The sequence below is a fragment of the Ostrea edulis genome, chromosome 1, assembly GCF_947568905.1.
Source record: "Ostrea edulis chromosome 1, xbOstEdul1.1, whole genome shotgun sequence".
Lineage (NCBI taxonomy): Eukaryota > Metazoa > Mollusca > Bivalvia > Ostreida > Ostreidae > Ostrea > Ostrea edulis.
The window spans coordinates 24,332,346-24,359,298 of NC_079164.1; the positions used below are offsets into that span (position 1 = coordinate 24,332,346).

The 26,953-nt window shown below is 33.8% G+C and overlaps 2 protein-coding genes across 7 annotated transcripts in view; one reads left to right on the top strand and one right to left on the bottom strand.

The window, feature by feature from the left end:
• Positions 1–21,524, bottom strand: part of LOC125663771 (E3 ubiquitin-protein ligase Bre1-like) — a 39,814-nt gene extending 18,290 nt beyond the window's left edge. Inside the window, exons 1-4 of one of the 6 annotated variants that reach the window (XM_048896127.2) lie at positions 20,567–21,524; positions 2,253–2,375; positions 1,969–2,136; positions 1,734–1,803 (exon numbers count right to left, since the gene is read on the bottom strand). In XM_048896127.2, coding sequence (XP_048752084.1) covers positions 1,734–1,803; positions 1,969–2,136; positions 2,253–2,375; positions 20,567–20,605 — 400 coding nt within the window. In that variant the 5' untranslated portion in view covers positions 20,606–21,524. Of the gene's footprint in view, positions 1–1,733; positions 1,804–1,968; positions 2,137–2,252; positions 2,376–5,095; positions 5,204–5,837; positions 5,906–7,143; positions 7,231–15,430; positions 15,452–20,566 lie in introns of those variants that run through there. The other 5 variants (XM_048896131.2, XM_048896126.2, XM_048896129.2 and 2 more) reach the window with 5 other exon arrangements.
• On the top strand, positions 7,260–25,385 carry LOC125663778 (putative uncharacterized protein DDB_G0284213). The gene is made up of 19 exons (XM_048896146.2): positions 7,260–7,354; positions 7,675–7,780; positions 8,676–8,712; positions 10,347–10,423; positions 10,517–10,572; positions 10,789–10,845; positions 11,559–11,626; positions 13,960–13,999; positions 14,120–14,236; positions 14,428–14,504; positions 14,595–14,754; positions 15,509–15,580; positions 16,767–16,842; positions 17,337–17,374; positions 19,085–19,188; positions 19,344–19,434; positions 19,599–19,806; positions 20,194–20,263; positions 21,524–25,385. The coding sequence occupies exons 1-19, from the start codon at positions 7,295–7,297 to the stop codon at positions 21,582–21,584; spliced, it is 1,575 nt and encodes a 524-aa protein (XP_048752103.2). The 5' UTR covers positions 7,260–7,294; the 3' UTR covers positions 21,585–25,385.
• Positions 25,386–26,953: the final 1,568 nt, after the last annotated feature.

The window sequence follows — 26,953 nt, forward strand, 5'->3', positions numbered from 1 at the left end:
TGAAGTCAATAAAATGGTGCTAGTTTGTAAAATTTTAAATAATGAACACGTACTTATTCTTTAAAATGTGGTTTATTCAGTGTTAATTTTAAAACAAATGCCGTTTGTTGACATGAAAGAAAATTTTGTTGTATTTTGATGCTATTTTCCCTCACTGTATGGGCATCAATACCATGTACAATTTACATAGAGTAGAAAAAGAAACACGCTGATAGCACATGGTTAAGATGAATGATAACACATGGTTAAGGTGAATGATAACACATGGTTAAGGTGAATGATAACACATGGTTAAGGTGAATGATAACACATGATTAAGGTGAATGATAACGCATGGTTAAGGTGAATGATAACGCATGGTTAAGGTGAATGATAACACATGGTTAAGGTGAATGATAACACATGGTTAAGGTGTATGATAACACATGGTTAAGGTGAATGATAACACATGGTTAAGGTGAATGATAACACATGGTTAAGGTGAATTTTCCCTACATGCATATGAAGCTCTGGGGCCAGTGGTAATAAGAAAAAGAATTATCCTTCATTTCATAGGTTTCTTCTTTTAGAGTTATTCCCCTTAAAAAAAACACCCTGTTACTACCTCAAGCACACCATCACCTTCTCTGTCCTATTTGTTTCCACCTTGTAATTATTTCATTATTCACTAGTTTCCACATCAATAAATCATAAAATCTACAGCTCTTGGTTTGTTGAGTAGTAACTTTAAGGTCAATAACAATCAACAAGAAACCACACAATGATGATATTAAAGTAATAAAAATCTTTAGTTTTTTCTGTTTATGCTATACTTTTCCAATGACTATAAAAAATAGAATGCAGTAGATTCCTTATTTCACGCGAGTACATGAGTACTTAAAGAATGACTTATAGACATCAAATTGTGAGAGTATGAATTAGCAAATGGACAGCATCATCACTAGCCACAATCACCGAGTCCGGGAGTACCTGCCCTACCTCAAACCGTGGCTGCATGATCAGCAAAACCCTCGATTTTTATGAATATTTATGAAATGACACAATCATTTATTAACTAATCACACTCATGATAACAGATTTTGATATTTTAATCGCTGCACCCATATTAAGTAAAACGTGTCGTGTTTGTCTACAAATAATAACAGACAAAAAAGCTTACAATCTGATTAAAATCAGATCCTCGATCCGCTCCTTTATTTCTTTTGATTTGTCGCTACTCGAGCAGCGACAAATCAAAAGAAATAAAGGAGCGAATCGAGGATCTGATTTTAATCAGATTGAAAAGCTTACAAATCACTTTTAGAAGCAAGTCCAGTATATAGCTATATATATTGATATATGAAATCTGCCATAACAACAAAGGCTATGCTCTCAAATTCTGTATCAATAAACTTAATTTGATTGTTAAATTTTCCCCAATCAGCAATCCTCAGATTATTCTGCAACGAGCCACGTGACAATTTCCAAGTGTTTTTATTCCATTCAAAAAATTATGGGAGCTCCCTGACTGGTTGAAATGTGAACATAGATATTCATAAAGTCGAGGGCTTTACTATGGCTATGACTAGTGTGAACAAAGACAATAGAATGGTTTGTGTTGATGGAATGTTAATCAAGAGCAATATAAAAATAAAAGCGCATCATTTTATTTTGTGAGTGGTGCTTCTTGTTAAATCATACAATAATGAATTCATTGTATAGATTTAGAAATCTGCAATACCATAGTAACTTACTTTTAGTTTCAGTTTCATCTGCAGTCTCAGCATCAAATCTTTGTAAAAGAACTCTGATATCTTCATCAAGCTGTATAAAAATAATTTGATTATTGTGAATTATATCAATCAAGCCACAAATTCTGGGGAAAAAAAGAATTTTGTTTGGTATCTATTTCAATGAAAACCAACTGAATTGTTTCACATACTGAAAGTCTGTCAAAGAAAAATTAGCTGTGTACGGAAAGAGCCAGACCTGATTCCAGTATCGATTGACAATCATCAGAACAGCATCATCTGTCCTTTGTCGATTTTCCAGTTGGTCAATACGTCGTTTTAACTCATCCTCAGCCCTCTTTCTCTGGTCTATTCTCTCAGCTAGCTTCTTGTTTTGAAATCTCAAAACTTTCAAGTCAAGTTCTTCCTGAAGTTACAAATTTAAGAAAATAATGGATATATGCAATAATGCATAAATCAATATGTGTTTGTTAAAACACACATCTTTATAATTCAGAACAATTATTACTTGGGTAAGCTTACCAGATTCCCAATAGTGCCTATCCTCACTGGTTCAAACCTCGTCAACAGCTTTTTTGCTGGAGGCCCAGAACTGGACCCCCCACCCTGATCCTCAGCAGGGCGCTTGGATGACATTTTGAAGTTCTGAAATAAAAACTAACATGGAAAAATTCTAAAATCATAACTCAAATTGGAAGATTTACGAAATTTGTGAATATGGTAACCATGATTCCATGCATGATTCCTTGTTTAAAAGTTTTACATCAGAATATACGTGCAACAATCCATTGGGCAGAGCAGGGGAAATAAGAACCTAAGATTTGTAAAGATTCAATACTAAACAATAAAGTTTCAATTTCAAGTCATAGTCATGAACTAAAAGTAGAAAAACTATATGCTTACCAAAATCTTTAAAATATACAAGCTCATTAAATCATTTGCACTGTAAAACTGATTAAAATTAAAAATGGCAGAGTTGTGGAAAACTGCCAGTCATGCCGGCAAAACCGATTAAAAATGCTTGCGACCGATATAAACACCATTGATGTCGGTCGAAATGACCGGCCTGGTTTTTTGTTTTTGTTTTGTTTCCTGCAAGCATCGGCGCATTTTTCAGCGCAATTATCTTGTAAAACTAAAATGCGATTGCGTAATACTTTTTTCCTTAAACGAGCTTGAGGCTGATGAAAGAGAAACAAGCATGGCCGCGTGGCCCATTAAATTTACAGCTGGAGCGAAACCAGGTAAAAAATGTAAACTAACAGATGAAGACAAGGTTAAATACGAAAGATCTCGACAAAGAGAATTCAAACACAATTGGACAGAGGGGCGGGAATGCTTGAAATTCGATGGTGTTAAAATGGCATGCAATATTTGCATTGACAGACTGCCGGCTGCGTACCAAATAACCGCTTACAAAATTTTATTGTCGCCTCATTAAAATACAGGTACTCTTCTATAAGAGATAATGAAAATTCTGTCCTTAACTGAGGAGCTGTGGGGATTTCACAAGCATAGAAATGGAGACTGAGTAAATGTAATTATGAAGTATATCGATGTTTAATAAAGGAAATAAATGTTGTGTACTTTTTGTTTTGTTTTTTTAATTTTGTGACTTTAGATTTCGGACTGGCTTAAATTATTTCGGACTGGCTTATGTTGCCTTCTTGTCAGTCCGAATGACTGGCTATCTAAAAATGTTTTCCACAACTCTGAAATGGGGTCTCAAAAAATGTGCATGATACAATAAAATGCCTGGTAATTTCACATCTTATTAACATACTAGAAGAAAGAGTGGTCAAAAGTTAAAACCCCTGATATTTCATGATAAAAGAGTATTTAAAAGTGAGAACTGCATTTATCTTTGCCAAATTTACTTACAATGAGTTGCGTATTTGTTAACTGCAGATCTGTAGCTCTGAGAAAAAATTGGGATAAATCAGAGAGCTAAAGATCCATCTGATAACAACTTTTTCTGTGCACAATTCAGGTCTTATATATCTTGGAATTTTTATTGTGTCACATGCATAAACAACTAATCAACACCACCGCCCTAGCCCATGGCATTCATCATTATCCAGACAAGGTCCATGTGGAAACAATTTTATTACGTGTTCTACAGTGAAATACTGAAATTTATGATATCCATTGAATAAAAATTTATATTTTCAGTTGTTATTTTCACATTGTATAAATAATATAGCCATGACTACTTTTCATCTGTGATACATAAGATCACCTTCATTTTACATTATATACAATTAAATTTGAATTTTTTTAATTTGAATACCCAAAATAAATTTGAATTAAAGTTGTCTTATTTCCAAATGATATTTTTTACATTTTGCATATATCTTATGGTACTTAGTCTATATTTTCTACAGTGACAGCTAAAAGTGCTTGGGGGGAAAAAAAACAGGAAAATGTAATAAACAGAAAATACAATGTTTTTATTGTTGTAAGACTAGTGAGACAGAATTTTTTGACAAAAAGCAACAAAAACTGTCTCACTCGTAAAATATATTGTAGATCCAACAACAAAACATTGAATATCCTCTATATACGCTTGATTAATGGTGTGTATACTGTATATGCTATCACCACTTCAAGATATTTAAGAGTTGAAAGCAATGAAATAGGTTTTATGGGACCCAAATTTCAAGAGATTGCATGTTTGAGAGATCCAGAGTAAATTTGCTTAGTCATATAGAGAAGAAAATTGGGACCATGATTTTACTTTGAGATATCAAGAATTTGGAGGACATTCTCTAGTCACCTGTATACTATCAGCCAAAAAAGATCGAATAAGAAACATCTGCTGAAAATCTCACTGATCATGCTGATTATAGGTCAGATTTCAAAACTACATTTTCATTTTTTCTTCGAAGTGATATAACAAATGTTTTGTTATTGCTTACCATGTAAAAGATTTCAGTTTTGAGGGGCTAAAATTTTGTGATTTTGATCATTCAATATTTCACAATGACATAAATTTCACAAACACCTTTGAATACTTTGGTTCATTTCCCTATTTCATGAGTGCAAAAATTACCTCTCATATCTCATCCATATAAAACGTAGTGCACATATGTATTTACCATCAAATAAGTGTTCCCCTTGATAAGGGTTTCCCCTCAGTAGCTAAATCTAGACATACAGTGCAGTGACATACAGATCCAGCACAATCTCAACTTTTAATATCACGTTATCCGAAATACTCATACTGTAGCTTAATCAAGGCAAACAGAACCCTCAGATTCCCAAGATGAAACCTCAACAGATGCAAGCAGGAAGTCAAGGCCAATGTTTACTGCACATTGGTAAGATCAGGATAAAAATATGCATCTAAAGTGAGGGATCCTTACCATGCTACTCACATCAAGGACCTAAAGGTAATACTATGGGGAGCTGCCAGATTTGTCTACCCATACTTCGAGAAGGGTAACAGCAATGTGGGATTCCCTCCAAGCATGACATACTACAAGCAGACTGATTATGTGCTTCAAAATACAGAAGAGCCAAGTTGACCTCACAGTACCCAATTTACGCCTATGGAGACATCAGAATGTGCGGTGGGCACAGAAACTGGCAGCAGTTAACAAACAAAGACATCTTTTGGTCCTAGATCCAAGCGGGACTGGAAAGCCTTCCCAGAGGACATCACCTCAACCCAGTCCTTAGAGGATTTCCAAGGCTTGGAACAGGCACAATGTGTGCATGTACATCATTTTAATCTTTTGATGGTGAAGCAAACTGCTTTTACCTGGGTCGGAGCACTCAAAGATGAGTTTCAACTCCAGAAACGGAAAAAGAAGAATCTAACTATTTTGAGAGAAGAACAGGTCTAGTCCAAAGACTATTTCTACCTACGTAGCTATTAATAGCTACCTATGTATTTAAACCTACTTAAAGTAGCTGCTTCTATCAACTTTTACCTGTTTTTAAAAATATAAATGAGTAATAAAGGGAAAGGCAACCCTAACCACATTGTTGCTTTTATGAATAAAGTATCATTTCCTGATATCGTAAATGACAGTCTTCAACAACAACAATCCTTGCTTAACAATTAAATCAATATTACTCTATCATATATTCTAAATTACCCACTGCAAAGAGAGCGGCCATTGAAGTTTAATTCATGACGTCACACCGTCGGTTCCAGTTTATTTCATCAGCAGCACTGTAAACATGACAAGTCACAAATAGTTAAGTTTGGAGCCATATAGATTTGAGCCCGTTCTTTCGCAAGAAGAAATGGAGAAAAGAAAACGTTCAGTTGAGTCACAGACGGTACACGTTTCTTCAAACAAATGTCCCGAAACTCAACTTATCATTAAGTAAATGATGGATCCACAGTTAACATAGTCTTCTTTTTCCAGATGACTTGGTTGGGTCAGGAATTTTGAAGAAAATAAACTTTTTTCACATTTCCCCTTTGCATTAGTTCAATTAACTGCTTGACAGGAAAGCATCATCCTATCTATTCGTAAAATCTACCATATGCACATCTTTGATGATCTTAGAATCTCATCAAAACTGGAACAGACAGAGTGACATCAAAGTTATTTATTTTTGTGGTCTTGAATACAAAAGAGTTACACATCATGGTAGCCCCTATAGATGGCGGGAATTTCAATTTTTAACATTTTCAAATCAGTACTGAAGCTTATTTAGGCCGTATATCAACAGAATAGTAAGACAAAATTTTATCATATAATCAATCCTATCATTTATCATGTAAATATTTTTGGGGTTGCCTTCCCCTTTAAGGCACATATTTTAAACAGGTCAGTCGTTGGTTTTATGTATCATGTTGTGCATGTGCACGGCAAAATTCGGAGTGTAAATTAGAATACTTTATGAGGGTGGAGAATGTAGAGGAAATGCATGAAAAATCGCCCCCAAAACCTTTAATGTTAAAATGCATGAACGTAAACTTTAACACAGATATGTAAAACATTCTAGACTTCTTATCATGTAGCTTTGATTCCAAGCTCCTAGAAAATGGAACTGGGTGTAGTTATTGATGCAAAATTGAAAGGTTAGAAAGTAATCATTTTTCGTCCAATATTTTTGTGGTATTCATCGTCAGTGTAAGTGAATGAAGAAAATTGGTACACACCATATTGCACCGTTCCTGCGTTTGGCCAAGAAATACAAGTAAAGGAAAAAGTAGGTAAAATAGCTACCTGGAGTATGTTCAAATACCTAGGTAGCTACAAGTAGCTACATTTTGGTCTCTCAAAATAATACCAAGACTAAGAGAGATTGTACTGGACTTGATTTTGCGTAAATGGTGGTTTTATAACAGAATTGCAATGAACAATCATTAATCTAATTAAAATAAAAGAAAGATGCGTTAGTAAATAGAAAAATTAAGGTATAATTGGGAAAGTATACAAGGAAAAACCACCTCTTCAATGTTCACATCGTACAAAAGCTGCCATTTTGGAAAGGCCCGGATGTATATACGAATTCGGTACATCTCTAAGATTTATATTATCAAAACATTAAAAAATTTAGAGGCCATCCGAAAATATCAACCCTGAAAAAATGTCAGTCACATGAAAAAGATGACCGAGGTTGATGAACTAGATGTAAACCCCCTATTTAGGGCTTTACAGGTAAGTACTGTATTTCAATAAGGTTGTTAACAGGCTAATTATTCTATGAGTCGACATCTTTACGGGTGTTCAGAGCAGAGAACAGGAACAATTGACAGTGACAAACACCCCTTGGTTAAGATTGTGTACTTTGTGTTTTTGAGTAGTCAGTCATGAAATGTTTAGTGTTCATTCAGTATTCAGAGGTAAAATTTTTCCAACAGTGTATTTTGTTGATTATGACCTGCAGTGTATGTTTTACTGGTGCTCATGTTTTATTTTAAATTTCTGTGTATTGAAATACATGTACAATACACATCTTAGATTTGATCACTTTTCAGAAAAAATACCAAGAGTTATACGAGAAGGCCCAAGATAATTGTTACATTGTGTGTGTACCTCAGACTTCATCTTTGGCAAATGTAACGGTGGACAGAAAACTAATTGGTACAGTATTTCTCACTGTTTTAACATTTTTATGGTGCTACTTGTACTAGTGGGTTCGGGTGTAGCACAATCTAATTCAACCTGATTAAAATCAGATCCTCGATCCACTCCTCTTTCTTCATCTTGTCACTACACTCGTGTAGCAACAAGAGAAAAAAAAGATGAAAAAGGAGCGGATCGAGGATCTGATTTTAATCAGATTGAATCTAATTAAAATTAGATCTTCCATCCGCTCCCCAGTTTTCAATACGTCACGATGTATCGAAAACTGGGGAGCGGATGGAAGATCTAATTTCAATTAGATTGGGTGTAGCATTGCATTATATTATAATCATACTTTGTAACAAAGGTTTAATATAAGATTTTCCATGAGCTCTAAATATGAAAAGTAGCAAGGTTGCAATGTTGCAACTGTCTGAATGTATGTTGTAAGCTGAGTCAAACATGAACAAGATGCATAGTATCATTCCTAAGAGTGCGTTTGAGATCGCCGTTCATCGTACGAGTACAAATTCCTGTCGATCCCGAACGCCGAGTACACAACCTGAGGTGCAAGAACTCACACCAACTCTGTAGGTAGTGTGGTCGAAGAACGAAAAACACACTCGTGCACACATGTTCTCGTTCGCGACTCTTAAGAACGGAGCTTAAGAACAACGGGAATGGCGACGTCGAACGCACTCCGTGTGTTTCTGATTCAGCTCTACACAAGAGTTGTCTTTCTTTGCTCTTAACTCAACATCTCAGGTTTCTTCAGATTGAATATTGCAATGATTATGAATTAAGAAAAAGGAATTTTGAATGCAGATGATTAAAAGATTTTGCAGCTGTATTTGATTTAATTGTGCTACAGACCTTTAATATCTTAATATGTTTTCCTTTTTTTTTTTTATAGCAACCCACATACTAAAGCCTTCACCATACTTTAAAAGGTAAGTTTAGTGAGTAAAGATCTTTATATTAAAGGGAATGATTCATGATTTTCTTCCAAATTTTGTTCTTCACTTTAAATAATCAAAATCTACAGTCTACTATGTTTAGAAGGTTTCACTAAAAAAATTGAGGTTATTCATCATGACAGAAGCTCATTATAGATAGTGTATTATTTGTTTTGTAAACAAAAATTGAGGTGTGTTATTGTTTACGGGGTTTTCAAAATAAATGGATATTCATCCAAGTTTATCATATATCATATCTCAAGTATTCTTTAGGTAAAATGTGTCATTTAAAAGTTAAAATTTGTAATTGTACTATATGAAGATGCTTTAAATTACAAAATTAACGTTTCACTAGTTTGTTTGTTTACATAAAAAGACTCGAGTCTTTGTTTACATAACACAGAATCAAAGCTAAATATTGCTCTTATCCTTGCATTCAGACGGTCCAAATTTTGGTTGTCAACATTAAATGAGCTATATTTTTAATTTTTAACATCAAAAATGAAAAACATTTCATTCGAAAAACGTGAACCAGTCCCTTTAAATCACTTGTATAGTTGAACTTGACAGTTCTTTAATCTTGGGAACTGAATGGAACACTGTGATTAAACAGAGCTAATGGAAAGTGGAAGTACCATTACACATCCCTCACAACTAATATTCATATACTAATTCCTCTATTAGAAATAACTCATATTACTGAGTCACTTGATTTAAAATGGACTGTTTGTTCTGTGCAGTTGTGGATTTTTTTTATGACAGTGGACCATGGAGCACTTCATATTTTAATGCAAACCATTAATCACACACTATTTAGTTCACCTGAGCTGATCGAAAGCTCAAGTGAGCTTTTCTGATCTCCTGTTGTTGGTGTCTGTTTGTAAACTTTTCACATTTTCGACTTCTTCAGAACTACTAGGCCAATTTCAACCAAACTTTACAAAAAGCATCCTTGGGTAAAGTTCTTCAAATGAAGGGCCATGCCTGCTTCAAAGGGAAGATAATTATAAAAATGCAAAAGTAGGGTGGGGTCAAAGTTTTACATGTGAATATATAGGGAAAATCTTTAAATATGGGCCAAGGTGACTCAGGTGAGCGATGTGGCCCATACGCCTCTTGTTGTCTCTTGTCCCAGTGCCAAAGTGTAAATCCCATGAATATTATGAAGTAAATATACATACAGTAAAATGATTCAGAATGGAAATCATGTACAAAATACTGTAGATTCCTTATTTTACGCGAGTACTTATTATTGCAAAATGACTCATGGACGTCAAATCTCGAGAAATTAAATTCATGAGTACTCAGTTGATCAAGTGTTTTTGCATGTATTTTAGCAATATAAAAATAAAAGCGAAAAATATTTTTTCGTGAGTGATGGTTCTCGTGAAATTATGCAATAATAGATTCCTAGCATATATTTAGGAATTTACAGTAGCAGATGATGAGTTGATAAGGGACATATTAACAGCTGAAAAATGTAGATCAGGAATTGTAAATCTAATTATTGTCAAATTACTTTGTAATTTACATTGATAGTTAAACTGAAAAGTCAACAGATACGAAAGTCTGACCTTTTTATTTTGATTGGATCTTTGTTGAATAGATTATTCTTGTTTACTTTTCAGTCAGTACCAGATCTTGGAGTGTCCAGACAAAGTGGTACAGTTAGAAGAAAATGGGAGAGGGTTCCGCACTATTGAAGGTTCTTATTAGTTCTTTCAAAGTTCGTTGAAATGAGTGCTTTTTAAAACTCTTGGATATGAATATTCATTAATTTGATTTGGTCACTTGGTAGGATTTTCAAAAGAACATACCGTGAGGATTTTGAATGAAGAATTAGGATATAATAAGGTATGTCTCCCCTACTTTAGTGCATTATATTAAAATAACAATTCCAAAATCAGATACATTAAATGTGATCATGTGGTGTCAAATGCCATCTGTATGATATATTTATTTATAGTATTGTCATAACATATGTAATGATTATATATATATATATATATATACATGTATATTTGGTTACAATTATTAATGTTTGTAATGAAAAATGTGTTATTTTTGTAGGATTATAAACCATACAAAATACTGATTTTGGAATGCCCTTTAGATCCATCTATAAAGGTAATTCCATAAGAGTGATGAATCTTTGTACATAGTACATGTAAGTACTGTTCATTTGACTGTGTTTGAAATGGTCAAGATATCAGCTCTTCTGTGATGGAGATACGTTCAGTATTCTATTGAAGATGTGTACATACACTGTAGATGTAGATAACGTTAAAAGTTAAGAAAGCGTAAATTTGTCTATATCAGCTGTTGGTACACATTAAACTTACCATATTAAGAATAATTTGTTTGAATTAGGTCATTAAATTATTAAGATATGAAATCATTATTTACTTCCTCTTTCATGCGAGTGATCCTTTTATCGAAGAAAGATGTGATGATTGATTTTTGTTTAAACTACTTTAATATCAAATACTCATAGACTTACTATATTAGTTGTCCCTGCAGTTCGATTGGTTGCATGACAGCTGATATTAATCATCCTTTAGGCAATATATGAATGTAGAGATAAGCTTTTGTACCCATGCTTTGCGTCTCTACTTGTGTAAAAGTTCAACAAAGGGAAACAACTATTGGGCAACTCAGAAATTACCTATTTGTTACATAATGAAGCTCCTTAAGGCCATATACCAGTAGTCTGTAAATTGATTTCAAGAAATCAAGATGCATTATAATGTATTAAGTTTACTTCAGATTTGCCTATGAATGCTCTGAAACCTGTTTTTGCTTTTGATTAAAAAAAAATTCTATTATCTAATTTCTTGAAGGTTCGTGCAACAGAGAGCAGGACCCCAGATTCGTCAGACACACATTCTGTCTACCACACATACACAGAGTAAGCCTCCTAACATTTATATCTGTCTACCACACATACACAGAGTAAGCCTCCTAACATTTATATCTGTCTACCACACATACACAGAGTAGGCCTCCTAACATTTATATATATCGAATATTAACCAAGAAAACCCACATGATCTCACCAGGCAGTGTATACTTTATTGACGGCAACATCTTATAATAATTATAAAAACAGACCATGCAATTTACAGAATGCACAGGACTTCCTTAAAATTTGTACATGTAAATTAAGTAATTCAATTCATGTATTTTATTGATGGTAAATATCTAATTTTTGGTCTTCCCCACTTCAGCAAAAGTGGGAGATGTTAATTGCCCATCTGTCTGTCCATCCGTCTGTAACTACTGTTTTTCCCAGATTAAATTTTGAACACTATTTGAGCTTAAGGAATAAATCATCACATGAAGAGTCTCCATTACATAAGGGGGATCCCTGTTGTTCTCTGTTCATAAGGCCAATTAAAATTAATTCATTATCATTCCCGCCCGCCCCTCAAAAAGGGCCCACCCCGATTTTTTTTATTTTCGTAAAAATTTAGGATTTAAAACAAACTTGCTTCCCAGTAACATGAGTGAATGATTAAAGTCGCAGAATGTTGGTTTTATATCTTCTATCAAGGTTCCTTTGAATGTTAACTTGATTAATAGTTGGTGTGATGCCTTTTGTCATTAAATTTTTTTTCTTGGGAAATAAAAATTAAAAAATAAAAACCTCCCACCCGCCCCATATTTTTTTGTGACCTCGGATGATAATCTACTAATTAAGTTGAATTGTCCTAATGTTATGGTCATGTAGTCACATGAAAAATGATTTGCACATGATATTTCAAACTACAATTGATAACTGAAGAGCCTCTATCACAAAAGTATAATCTTACGATTAAAATGTCAAGAACATTAGCTCACATTAGGAAACAAATAGTCTCTTGGCGAGATCTTGAATCAGCAATAAAACTTCACAAGAAGAATCTTCCTAAAAATGTTTTCTTGTTTTAAAAACACCAAAAAAAAACAAACAAAAATGAATATACATGTAACTGGAGGGGCACATACATGTAAATTATTTGAATTTGTTTACAACTATTATTTGATTAAAGGGGCATGGACATGATTGAGCTGAACATTTTATTTTTCTGTATTGTTTACACTGCTTAAATAAAGTATTTCTAGTGGTTAACCAAAATTTGAATATCAGTTTTTGAGTTACAAGTGAGATACAGCACTCACAATTCTTTGTTATGTAAATAAGGCTCATGTCATGTTTTTGTTTACATATAAATTGCTTACTAGAAAATAGCATGTTTAAAACAAAATTATATATGCTAAACACTATAAACTAACTAACTGTATTTAGAATTAACTTGTAAATTGAAAAATCTGTTTTAAATGAATTTTTACTAGTATATTTAACCCATGTAAACAAAAACATGACACGAGCCTTGTTTACATAACAAAGAATTGTGAGCTCTGTGTCCCCTGTATACTTCGACAGCTGACATTCAAATTTTTGCAGACCATTAGAAATACCTTAGTTAAAAACATTAAAACACTCTGGAACTCTCTGCCTGATACCCTCCACCATTGTCAGAATTTGAACACTTTTAAAAAACATTTTAAAACACATCTTTTTAGACTTGCATATTATTAGTATTATAGGTGGTTAAATCTTTATGGTTTCATTACCATCAGTTTTAACATGACTTTTTCAAGTTTATATTTGTATATTTCGACTATTATATTTTATTTCATTTGATTGTACGGCATGGAACTTTCTTAATGCACATCATGTTTTAAATTTTAGTAATTTTACTTCACATTATTGATGTTTTGCTAGCATTGTTTTGATATTGTCTGTCTTAATGCTGTTATAATTTCCTTTTACTACTTTTATAACATGCAGTATCATTTTTATTGTGTGCAGTGCTTTAGAGTGGTTATTTATAGTCATATGGTGCTATATGAATAAATATTATTATTATTATTAAAAATGGAAAAACAAAATTTGAAAATTTTCAGCTCTAATCGTGTCCATGCCCCTTTAAAGAGATTCCTACATTTTATTTAAGATCTTGTTAGATACTATTCATTGTAAGAGAAATTTAGCTGAAAATGCCAGGCTACAAATGTACTACCATAGATTCTGTTGGACAGTGTGTGGTGTTTATTTAGAATATGTCTCTTAAATCTTTTAATTTGAATTGAATAATTCATGTATGAGGAAGTGACAAAAGCATGAAGTATCACCTGTTGAATTAGCTCAGTTGAATTCGTTTTGATGTTGATATTTCAGTATTTAATTTTTGACAGGTCCTTTAACTTCTTGAAATCGTTTGCTGAGTATAGAGGGGTAAGAGAATTGATATTCCATTCAGTTTTATAACATATCAATATTGTATAGAATTTATCCTAGAAATTAAATTTTTATTTGTGCATAGATATCCCTGTTGAATATTAATATTTTTTGTAGGTTTTCCGAGTGTTGGATGAAAATTTGAAACAATTCAATGCTAACTACATGGTACTGAAAGACTACCTCTCAGAAGTGGAGAATAAACTTAAGTTCCTTTGTCAGCAAGTTACCAAGGTAACATTGACTAAAACAAAATATTGTTGTCTATTACAGTAAGTACATAAATTCTGAATGTTACAGTTATATAGTTTTGGTGTATTTTTCAATGCACTTGAATAAGAGATGTCTTTGTGGATTTTGTACATATCAGTATTTGTAAGGAGTTACTTCCCTTAGCTGTTTCTCAGAAATGATCTTTGTTGCAGGATTGCCTGAAATGTTCAAAATTTCAAAAGGAACGGGATCCAAAATTCAGAGAAACTTTAGAATACAGTGTTGAAAGGTATGTACTTGCCAGGTAGTCCTTTGTCATTCTCAGTATTTTCAGTAGTTTGAAGATAAAAAATGTGACAGAATTTCTTTCTCTATTTAGCTACATAATGGGAGCAGTTCACACCAAGGTTTTTTCTGTTGTCAAGGAAATTTACAACCAGGATGATAAGTTACTGTTTGCAAAATGCAAACAGTTGCACAATGTGACTCCTGAGCAGCTGGGAGTCAACAAAAAAATAGCATGTCCACTGCCACAAGCTGTAAGTATAGGCATAAACTGTACACATAAGGCCAAGTAAAATTAATTAGTAGATTATCATTCCCGCCTGCCCCTCGAAAATCGTCCCGCCCCGATTTTTTTATTTTTCAAAATTACGATTTTCGGATATTTTTATGTCCGGTCCGGTATCGTAAACGTACTTTGTTTCACTTTGCCTTTTAGAAACCCAAATACACATGTAATTATGATTTATAAAGCCTTTTCTCAATGAGAGAAGGCATTTTCGAGGTCAAGAATACCATGGCGAAAAATAAAAAATAAAATCCTCCCACCCGCCCCATTTTTTTGTGAAGTTTGAATGATAATCTACTAATTAATTTTACTTGGCCTAATATACTCAATATGAATTTGGACTTTTTGTATGTGACACTTCAGCCAGTCTAAAAGCAAAGAAATATATGAACAGATTGCTCACTCCATATGATATCATAGCTAGGTTGTGCTCAAATGTTTTAATGTCACAAGCATAACCCATTGTGTGTCTGTCTTGGTGTGTAAAAGATCAGTGATAGACTTTGCATACAATTACAGCAGATAACTATACATTTACAGTTCAAGTACTCAGAACAACCATTGCATGTACTATTGCTATTAACACCACCACCCCCCCCCCCCCCCCCCCCCCCCCACACCCCCCAATAATTCCATTGTCTCACCTTTTACAATTTGCACAATTATGAAGATTTTTGTAAACATTTTGAGTTGTACAGTGTGTATCTAATATATACTCATAGGTTGTCGAATTGGCAAATCTGGATGGACTGAGGACACCGTTGGAAAAATTATTTTGCCTGAAATCAACAGTGGTGAGTATCATTAGTCAGAGATGAGGGTGAATGTTTTATGAAGGATTCAGTTAGGAGGAATATCTATGTCAAAAGACAGTGAATGAATTACATGTACGTGTACGTGTACATTATCAAGATTAAACAATACTCATCATTTCTATTAGTGGAACTCTTCAAATTAAAGTCAGGGCCTCCGTGGCCGAGTGGTTAGAGCATCGTGCTCAAAATCACACGGCCTCTCACCTCTTGTCAGCGCGGGTTCGAATCCCGCTTGCGCTGGTAAATGAAAAAGTTTCCTAGTATACTTTTGGAAAGTCGGTGGTCTCTTCCCAGGTACATTGTATCTAGGTTCTCTTCCACCAATAAAAACTGGGCGCCACCAGATAACTGAAAAATTGTTGAGTGTGACAGAAAAAAGCAAAACAATCAATCAATCAAATTAAAGTCGTGCTACCAGGACAACATACGTAAACATTACTTAAGCATATGTACATGTAATATAAATTAAGACATCGAATACAAATTTTAATTGACTGCAAACCACAAGACTGATTAAAATTCTAAAGTCAAAAGGAATTGATTATTCCAACAAGAAAAGAGACAAACTTGTTAAACTTTTAGAAACAATTAGAACAGGTTCATATCACATGGACTTTATTATTGTACATGTGCTCCCCCTCCTTTTCCAGTATTTCAGAATAAATTATTTATTGGCCAAACAGCTTTTTTTTTTTAGACGTTTATAACACAAATTAACACAATTAATGTGTATATGAACTCCATCTAAGCTATTTTGAAAATTACAAAATATTGATGGAATTCGGATAGAAAACATTTTATTTTTGGAATTTTTAAAATAGATGTGATGGAGTTAATAAAAAATGCTAGTTTTCATAAAATAGTGATAGAATATTTATTTAAAATGCAGTTTGACCAATGGCTATTTCATTTAAAAATACACCATGTATTTTGAACTTTTAAAAGAGGGGGGGGGGGTAACGCTAAGAACCTTTATGTCCCGGTAATCTCGCACTTGCTCGCGAGACTTGTTCATTTTCTTACCAATAATGCACAAGTCATCAAAGTGTGATAACTTTGATGAGCTGGTAATGAGAAGTATTGATTTCATTTAGTAAGAGACTAAGAGTCATGATTTAATTTCAATTTATTTACATTGTATATGACTGAGAATACTTCTTTATAGGACAATGCCAGCGCAACCATACAGATCTATTTAGAAGAAAACAGAATACCTCCAGTGTCTACAGCAGCTGACGAAAGTAGGATTTTGTTTGAAATTGTACCTGAATTTACTTAAACTGTTCTATTGTATGGAAAGAAAGATATGTATTTCCTATTACATGTTTTCACTGTGTCATGAGAAAATTGGACGATCTTATAATGTTCCTAGTAATTCTTCAAAAAAGTTGTGTAATGATATAAGCAATATTTTATTAGGCGATAGGAATGTACATGAAAGCATGGTTTATAAATTAGCTCTCTGAAATTGTATTTTTACATTTCAGTAATTATGTTTGATATTAAATACTGTGAATTACATTTAAAATTCATGAGGGTGTCACAAAAGTTCTCGTAAATATTGTTAAGTGATGAGCGAACTAAACATGAGCATGATTAGCACAAATAATCTCTCACTGATACATCTGACAAGGCTGAATATGAAAAATAATAATGATCTGTAGTATCAAATGAAAAAGTGAAGATCCTTTTGTGTTGTGGTTTTTAAACTGCAGAATTTTGTTCATTTTTCCAGACTACTGCCTGACCTCAGATGATCTCATTCCTATATTGGTAAATATTTACATTTCCATTGTATTTGCCTTTGATATTTTTATAAATAGTAATGATAGTCATTTCCTCGTGAATGCGTTATAGCTGTGAACAATGCATGTATCAATCTTGATGAATATAGTATGTTTATTTTAACAGTAGGAATTCTGACAGTAGAATATAGATATAGAAAATAAACGAGGGTAAAAACTTCCAACACTTTACACCAACATACTTCATGAAGCACGTTAGCAAAAATGAAAATTTGAGAAATAACACAGTCACAACATTCTCTGATGGTGTTCAACTGTAATTCTAGTTTTGCAGCCTAGATTCTGATGCCCCATCAGAAGCTTTTCAAATTTGGATGATGGATCCTGAAGCTTATTAGGATATCGAGAACAATTTTGTAGATTGAATCATAATAGGATATATCTGGGACTCTTTGAAGGATATTCATCACAAATAAAATGTTATATGTTGGTCATATTAGGAAATAAACATCAGACAATTTTTCTGGTTTCATTTGAAATGAACTTACTTTTGTGTATTGTATTTGTTACAATAGTCATAACTATTTAAACAGACCCTTACAAAGTAAGAATTTCAGAGGATGGTCATAAAATATCCTCCACTTGACGATTACTGGATAATTTGAATTCCATAAAGTTCTGTTTAATACACAACATTTTAAACATTTATGATGTGATTTTCTGAATAATTTTAATTATCCCTAACACTGCTACTTGATGTTGTGATTAAAACAAATTCTCCTTTGCGAAAAAAAAAATTGAAACACTGATTGATACTTCTTCACTCTTATTTCTGAATGAGCAAACAATTATACACATTCTTGCTTGGAGCATTGTGGCGCTCAGCTATAAAGCAAAAGGCAGAGAGAAAATACTTTTATTTTAGTCATATGATTTTTTGGAAAGTGCCACTGGTATATCAAAGTCATGTATCTCTGTACAGTAGATGTGATGGTTAGTGGGATATCATGTATATCTGTACAGTAGATGTGATGGTTAGTGTGATATCATGTATCTCTGTACAGTAGATGTGATGGTTATTGGGATATCATGTATCTCTGTACAGTAGATGTGATGGTTAGTGGGATATCATGTATCTCTGTACAGTAGATGTGATGGTTATTGGGATATCATGTATCTCTGTACAGTAGATGTGGTGGTTAGTGGGATATCATGTATCTCTGTACAGTAGATGTGATGGTTATTGGGATATCATGTATCTCTGTACAGTAGATGTGATGGTTATTGGGATATCATGTATCTCTGTACAGTAGATGTGATGGTTATTGGGATATCATGTATCTCTGTACAGTAGATGTGATGGTTATTGGGATATCATGTATATCTGTACAGTAAACGTGATGGTTAGTGGGATATCATGTATCTCTGTACAGTAGATGTGATGGTTAGTGTGATATCATGTATCTCTGTACAGTAGATGTGATGGTTAGTGGGATATGTATATTGACATATCCATAAAAACAATAGAGATATTCTCATGCCTCACTGCTCCTCACAGTAGGTCAGCATCAGAGGTTTTTTTGGTATTTACTCATAAATGATTTTGAAATTGAAATAATTTTATTTATTTTTTTATACTCTTGCTAGAATAGTGTTTGGTATGTAGATAATGTAAAGAGTGTATTCATATGACATTTCCAAGATTTTGTAGAAAAACTTTTTAAATAAATTTTTGTAGGTAACTGTGATAGCCCAAGCCCAGTGTCGACAATTTGCCAGCAACATTCATTTCATAGAGTCCTTCCATTGGGCTTCAGAGGCTAATGACAGAGGCAACCTCAGGTTTGTTGTCATGGTATTTTTATAAATGGGAAATGATGTATGCTTAAAAATTGTTTGGGGAAACAGAAGTCATTTGAACTTGGTTCAGTTTGAGATTTGATTTCTGATTTCTGATAATCAAGTGATTAGTATTTGGTGGAATGTTGACTTTACAGCTATTGTTTGGTGACGTTTAAGGCAGCTGTGGAATACATGAAAAACACATCATTCGATGAATTAGAGAGGAGACCCAGCCTTAAAAGAGAGGTGAGTGTCCATCAGAATTTAAAACACCATCTCTCTTAAAAACAGTAGCCAAGTTGCCTTGCTTTTGAAACTGTTTATCTTTATGCATTGTATTGATATATTCATTATTTTTGAAACTGTTTATCTTTATGAATTGTATTGATATCTTCATTATTGACCTGTAGATAAGTCTGGAGGAGTTAAGGAGAGTGACCAAGGCATCCTTCTCTGATGACCCTAGTGACACAATGAACGGTTCCTCCAGCAGTCAGCCAGGAGCAAACCATTACGACCGACAGCTGGAAAGAATTTCTCAGATGTTGAGTGAATCCCATGAAGAGCTCCGAAAATCAGAAAAAGCTCAAACTTATCAACACAACAGTGTTTTTGGAGGTAAATTATTCAGTCAACGTACACTATCAGTCTATTCACTTTAAGTGCTATTCCATGCAAGAATCATGCAAAATTGAATTCTCACGGCACATCCAATGTTACGAAAATGGGTCATACTTGTAGGGAAAAATCGGTCGGGTGTATAGTATAGTCTATGAAATACTTGGAATGTGCAGCTTGGTGCTGTGATTGTCAAGAAGTACATTATTATAAAGTGGCCAGGTCATTCAAATAATATGTATTAATTACTTCTAGTTCTTCTAGCTTCTTTCTAAGTTATTATTTCATCTGTGTGATAAACAAAATATATTTCAATGATAATTTTGGTTTAGCGACATTTATTAAGTGTAAATTCACGTTAATATGACGTTAACTTATTTCTTTCAGACAGCTACGAAAGGCTTCAGAAACCAACTAAAGATTTTCCGAAACAGGAAAAAAGCAATGAAGATTTAGGGTACATGTTAAACTTTGTAGATAAATAGTACCGATCTGTAATGTATCAGTTGTAGGAATATTCTGCTACAGCTTTTCTGGTGTGTTAATCAGAAGGAAACTATTGGTAATATTTACATTGCCAATATTTTTGCCTTTGATATTTGTACAAATTGTAATGATGGCCATTTCATCATGAATGCGATGTAGTTGTAAACAATGTGCTATGAATCTTGAGAAGTATGTTTTAACAGTGGGGAATTCCAAGGAAATATAAAAGTAGAATGTAAATACATATAATAAATAAATTTTATGTTTAGTTCACCTGATCTGAAAGTTCAAGTGAGCTTTTCTGATTGCTCATTGTTCGTCCATCCGTCTGTCTGATAACTTTTCATACTTTCAACTTCTTCTCCAGAACCACTGGACCAATTTCAACTACTCTTGGTACAAATCATCCTTGGGTGAAGGGGATTCAAGTTTGTTCAAATGAAGGACCATGCCCCCTGCAAAGGATAATCTCAAAAAATGCAAAAATATGGTGGGGTCATTTAAAAATCTTCTCAAGAACCACTGAGCCAGAAAAGCTGAAATTTACATGAAAGCTTCTTGACATAGTGGAGATTTCAAGTTTGTCAAAATCATTACCCCCAGGGGTAGGGTGGGGCCACAATAGGGGATCAAAGTTTTACAAAGAAAGATACAGGGAAAATCTTTAAAAATCTTCTTCTCAAGAACCTCTGGGCCAGAAAGGTTGACATTTACATGAAAGCTTCCCGACATAGTGCAGATTCAAATTTGTAAAAATCATGTCCCCGGGGGGTAGGATGGGGCCACAATAAGTATCAAAGTTTTACATGTGAATATGTAGGGGAAATCTTTAAATATGGGTTAAGGTGACTCAGGTGAGCAATGTGGCCCATGGGCTTCTTGTTTAAAAACCATGAGAGTATGAACTGCAATGCTTCATGCCAGCTAATGCTCTTCATGAAGTATTGTGGTATAAAGAATGCAGTTCATATCCTCATAGGTTTTCAAAATTGAAATTTCTTAAAAATCATTGAAATAGTTTGCAGTGTCCAGTAGCATACCTCCTTATTTCAGATGAAGTTAAAAAAATATAAGCATAAGTTGTTTTGAGATTTTTCAAATATTTTTTACTGCATTAGTATGATTAAACTACTTTATATCAAAAGTTTTATCCAGAATATGACGGATTTTAGCCCTCTTGTTATATAAAGTCATTGCACCTACTCATGCTGCAATTTCATGTTCTTTTCAGGGACTTCTTAACCTCGCTACAGAATGACATGTTCGGGATGAGCTTTGGTAAACAAAGCTGATGATCTGTGACTCCATAGCCAAGTCTGTGATACTCAATTCAATGAAGATTCTGATATTGTAGAAATAAAAACGGGAGGGGTTTTGACAGAAGGAAGAAGTGTCTAGATTGTCTTCAGATTCATTCCCATGCACTGCTGCTGCGCTTGGTTTATCATTAGAGTGGTGATAAAATATACCGTATAGCGGGGGGTTTCAGCGGGTCTAAAATTTAGCGATTTGCTGGCTTAAAGGTATGTTAATAATTTTAGTAGAATAAATTTTGGCAGACAAGGAAGATTTATCTTTCTTGCAAATACTGAAGTCACATTGGGTGCTTATTTGTTGAGTGATATTTTGGCTGAAAGCTATCTAACCGCCAAAGTACGCCAAATTTATCAAACCGCTATACGGTACCTTAATTCTAGAGAATTTTTCAATGCAATATCTAAGTCAGTACTGAAAGCCAAATTTTTGTGAATATAGAACCCGCACGGAAACATTCCAGGTACATGTTAATGTTACTGCATGCTAGTACTACCTCGTACAATAACAACAGCAGTTCAATGTCTGTCTAAAGGCAGAGCTGAAGGAGACTTGTATATCTAGGTCAGTATTACACATGTGAACGTATTGTTATTATCTGTAGTACTTTCATTCAGCCTGTTATTGTAAATGTCTGTCTTTTCTCATGTGTTCTTTATCAATGATTTAATATTGGAATCAATAGAAAGTGTGATTCTTTTTCAATCTGTTTTCTTTAAACATATCATCTACATTAGATATATATACATGGTAATTACATGTTAAAACCATATTTATTTATGATAGTTAATTATTTTGCATATATTATGCACTGTCCATTTTTAATGTTATTTTTGCCTTGTATTACATTACCGGTAATTTATTATTTTAGAATAAACACTGCAACAAAATAAATTACTCCTTTTTTGTCCCTAAACCATTTTGTTAATGTACATGTACATGATAGATGTCTCACTAAGTCAATTAAAAAGTGAAACCAACAAACAGTGAATAATCTCATGATTCTTATAAAGAAAGCAAAATTTAGAGTAGGGAAACCTGGGCACACGGTCACAGAGGTCAGATCTAGGAGGGGTATGCTGTTTCCTAGTCCATAGCATGACAACAGCTAGCTAACCAGTTTCATGATCTTTATTGATTGTTTGTTCGTTTGATTGATTGTATGTATGCATGATTGCTTGGTGAGAAGATTGTGGGCAGAGTACTGTAACAAGACAGTATGACTGTTCATAAAGGAGATGAGGAAAGTTCTTTGTGCTGCACGCACCGAAACATTTGATTGATTGTATCTTGCTTAACGTCTCGCTCGAGAATTTTTCACTCATCAGATAATAACAAAAGAAAAAACCTGAGACGTGCCAGATAAAAAATTGTTGGCACAAGGAGTACGCATCCCCTGTTAAATGGTCACATCCGCCATAAGTCCTCCATCTTGGATCAGGTATACGGAGTAATCGGTAGTCAAAATTAGTATTCAAAGCTTAACAATTGGTATGAAACATAGGACAGAAACATTTGACCCAATGACAGGTTGTAATTGTAAATTTAAAATCATTATTTAAAACCGACTACAGAATTTTGCAAAATGCTTACTTCAAACGAGACTGTTGAAACCCCTGTAACATCAACTTATTTATCAATATAGTTTGCTTTGATTAAAAAATTTATCATACGCATAACGTGATCTTGCGTATCGAATCGGTTGAGAAATGTATTTTGGATTAATGCATTTTCATGGTTTTGAACCAACAGCTCAGCGAGTCAAATTGCTTTTGTCCAAGGATTTAATTAATAGTCAATAGCAATTTTTTCACAGTTTTTATATTGCGTTATATTTTGAGGAATAATTATGCAATGGCAGAGAAAGTTGGACCTTTTACATCGTTCCAGGTGTTCCAAAATCTTAGTAAAATCAAAGAGAAAAACTGACCCAGAGTAATAATTAGAAGAGTAATAATTATTAACTCTTTTTAAAAAGTTGATGTTTTATTTTTACTTTCTCAAAAATGAGCCTATCCGACTTTCATACCAATATAATTAGAATTAGATCCTTTAATCCCCTCATCTACTAGAGGTACACATAGGTATGTGTAGCGATAGTAGATGAGCAGATCAAAGGATTTAATTTTAATTAGATTAGCTTTCATATAGGAGTGATGAAACAGCTTGATAATGGGAGAAAAACTGCTCATTTCTGCATGTAGATATGTGTAAAAAAAAAAAGTTTTGACTCCCTGTAGTTGGCAGTTAATTCCCCTTTATTCAATGAATCATGAAGAGACACTTAAAAAATGCTGGAGATATGTCTTTTAACATTGACATCATTTTTCATCAATACATACATTGCACAAACAATCAAATGAATCACATGACATTTTGCATATGTTCATATAATTGACAAGGGGTTATGTATAAAGCTTAAACATGCGTTTGATTTTATCTTAATCATGCTTTCATTCTAAAACATGCGGTCATGATAGTATGTGCTGTAGAAATGTCAAAGTTGAATTGCAACAATTGCTTATCTTTCTTTTTGCTTATATATATATATATATATATATATATATATATATATATATTGTATATATATTCGTGGCTGTATAGACAATTTCTTTTTCTTGCTGGGAGTGTAGCCCTGTCACTCCCATTCTGTGTTTCTTTTTCTTTTTTTCTCTCTTCTGTGTTTGTTTCTTTTTCTTCCTCTCTTTCTAGATGACCAATATAGCGCATTAAGATAAAATTCGCGGAGATGATCCATTACGATGATTATGGAACAGTTGAGTTACAGTTTCCGAAGCTAGGTTTCTGTAGAATATCTTTGCGGAAATGCTCCTAGAATTTTTCTTTTCAGAATTCTCTCCATCGCTATTTAATGGGTCAGTTGTGGCCTTCGCTCTATTTTTGCCATGGGTCATGATGGGATCGTTATTCTAAGTTGCTGTTTGCTTCGCGAGAACTCGTCTCTTCACTGTCCCGCCTATGTATATTGTCCTTCAGCCTTTTGACAGACCACCGTCTACTGGGAGATTCGGGGAGCTTGATGGATTTTCGAGGAGATCTGTTGGGTGATGGTATATTCGGTGAGGTTGGAGTAACTGGGCTGGGGTCTAGAATAATACCGACAGGAAAATTAATTTACCAAAATATCCTTAAGTCGTGCAATCAGTACCATTATGTGTGTATGATATATACGGGTATCTAATTAATTTTAATCAATGAACAGAAAAAAAAAAGAAAATATATATCTATCTTCTTTTCTTTTTTCTAAGTATATATATTTATTTATCTGTGATTACATAACCGAAAAGCCCTATATTTTACTATTATGCAGTTAAGTGACTGTATATTCAACGAAGAAACGATCGAGCTGTTAATTTACAAAATATGAATTATGAGGAATATATTTATATCTAGTTTATTTGTATTACGGGACTATACATGCATCTACTGTACCTTGTAATACATTCATATCACTGATAAAAGAAAAGTATCGCCGCATTGATAAAATATGGTCATCTAGAGTACAAACACTATCATACTCGTTAGATTAGTGTATCGTAAGTAAACAAAACGTGACTCATTTATTCTAAAATTATAAGCAAGACACATATAATAATACATGTATAATTAATATCTTATCTGAAAACGGGCACCTGCACCTTTTAGGGACACCATTCTTTGGAGGTGCGGTATCCTGAGTTTTCCGGGCCTATGAAAAGATTTACACGGAGTCTTATCCACATGAGGAGCGTGCTTTGGCATTTTTCACGACTGGCCACAAACCATGTATACGTACACACATATATATATAAAGTTCTATTTACCCGAAACCGAAACTTGCGTATTTTCCATTGTCTTATCGATAAAAATAACATTACGATAACGCATCCGTGCCATTCTAAATGGCTTTGCACGGTACGCACACAAGTCACCGTATTCTCTTTAGATAGAGAAATGGACAGACACAATCTACAGCAACATCCAGGCACAGGGGCTAAGCCCGTTTTGACCCGAAACTCATTATGGTTACAATGAGTTTCGGGTCAAAACGGGCTTAGCCCCTGTGCATCCAGGCTATGTCTGTCCGAGAATAAGATCGCGGTAGCTCAATGGTAGAGCGTTCGCTTCGGAACTGGGAGGACGTGAGAACTTTCGGGTCTCCCTCGTGCCATAACCGCATCAACGTATAGATACTCTTTTGCCAAACACTCGGCATTTAGACGTGATTATTGCGGTTCTTTTGGATATGACCGCTCAGCGTATGTCTATTTGTGGTACTTCACCTATGCACAGCTCATGACGTCTGACGTCTAAGTGAAAAATTCTCAAAGAACACCGGTTACAGTTAAAACACTTCATTTATCGTTCGAGTGATTTAAGAAAATTGTGCAAGTGATATAGATAAAACATCTTGTGATTCAGAACTGCAATAAAATATAATTCTATCTTTTGGTCCGCTATCGCTCTTTCGACGGTAGTAAATAAATAAATAAAACAAAACCCATCGAATTTTGATTAGATCGCCAGCTGATTTATAACGATGAAGTGAAAATAACGAACAGTGATCTATTTCATAAAAACATAAAAATAAATGAAAGTAAGGAAAACACGGGCCCCTGGAAATACCAGGTGTGACCAAGTACCTATATAGTAGGAGTAAGCTAGCACCCACTACTGACCGGTCACAACCGCCATGAGACCTATATCTTTCGAGCTCAAACATCGTCAGATACTGTGTAAAATGTTCAGGTTAAATTCTAAATCGTTCTAACGATTAACACCCCCCCCCCCCTCTATTCTATTTCAATGGCCCGAATACGTTATCATAGTAAATCGCTATCTAAAGCATACGTTAAGAAATCATATTACGCGCACGTGTAATAATCAATACCACATGCATGATATGTTATTGAGGGTAAAATGAACCATCTCTCGATTTAATTATAAACTTTGTGGTGTAAATTCGTGTTTTAATCAAGGACTATATTATGCTGCGGCTTGCTGTCACTTCCTGCCTTAAACTGACAATGAGTCACAGTGCTCCCACTGGACCAGAATTCCCTTTCGCCACTTTTTCGGGGAGTGGCGCGGCACAAATAATCACATGCTTTACAATTATTTCCATCATATTATATATTATTTTATTCATTACACTTATTTTAGCATTTTGAATCAGTTACATTACTTAATCATATCCAGCTACCATACCTAAACATTTCTTTCTGAAATAATAAGAAGTTGATTTGTTTGATAAATTCTATTATGGAAATCAAAATTCAGATAATAAATCATATAAATATAAACTTCATGATGCTACACCCCTCCGTGAAAACAGTGTGTACATTGC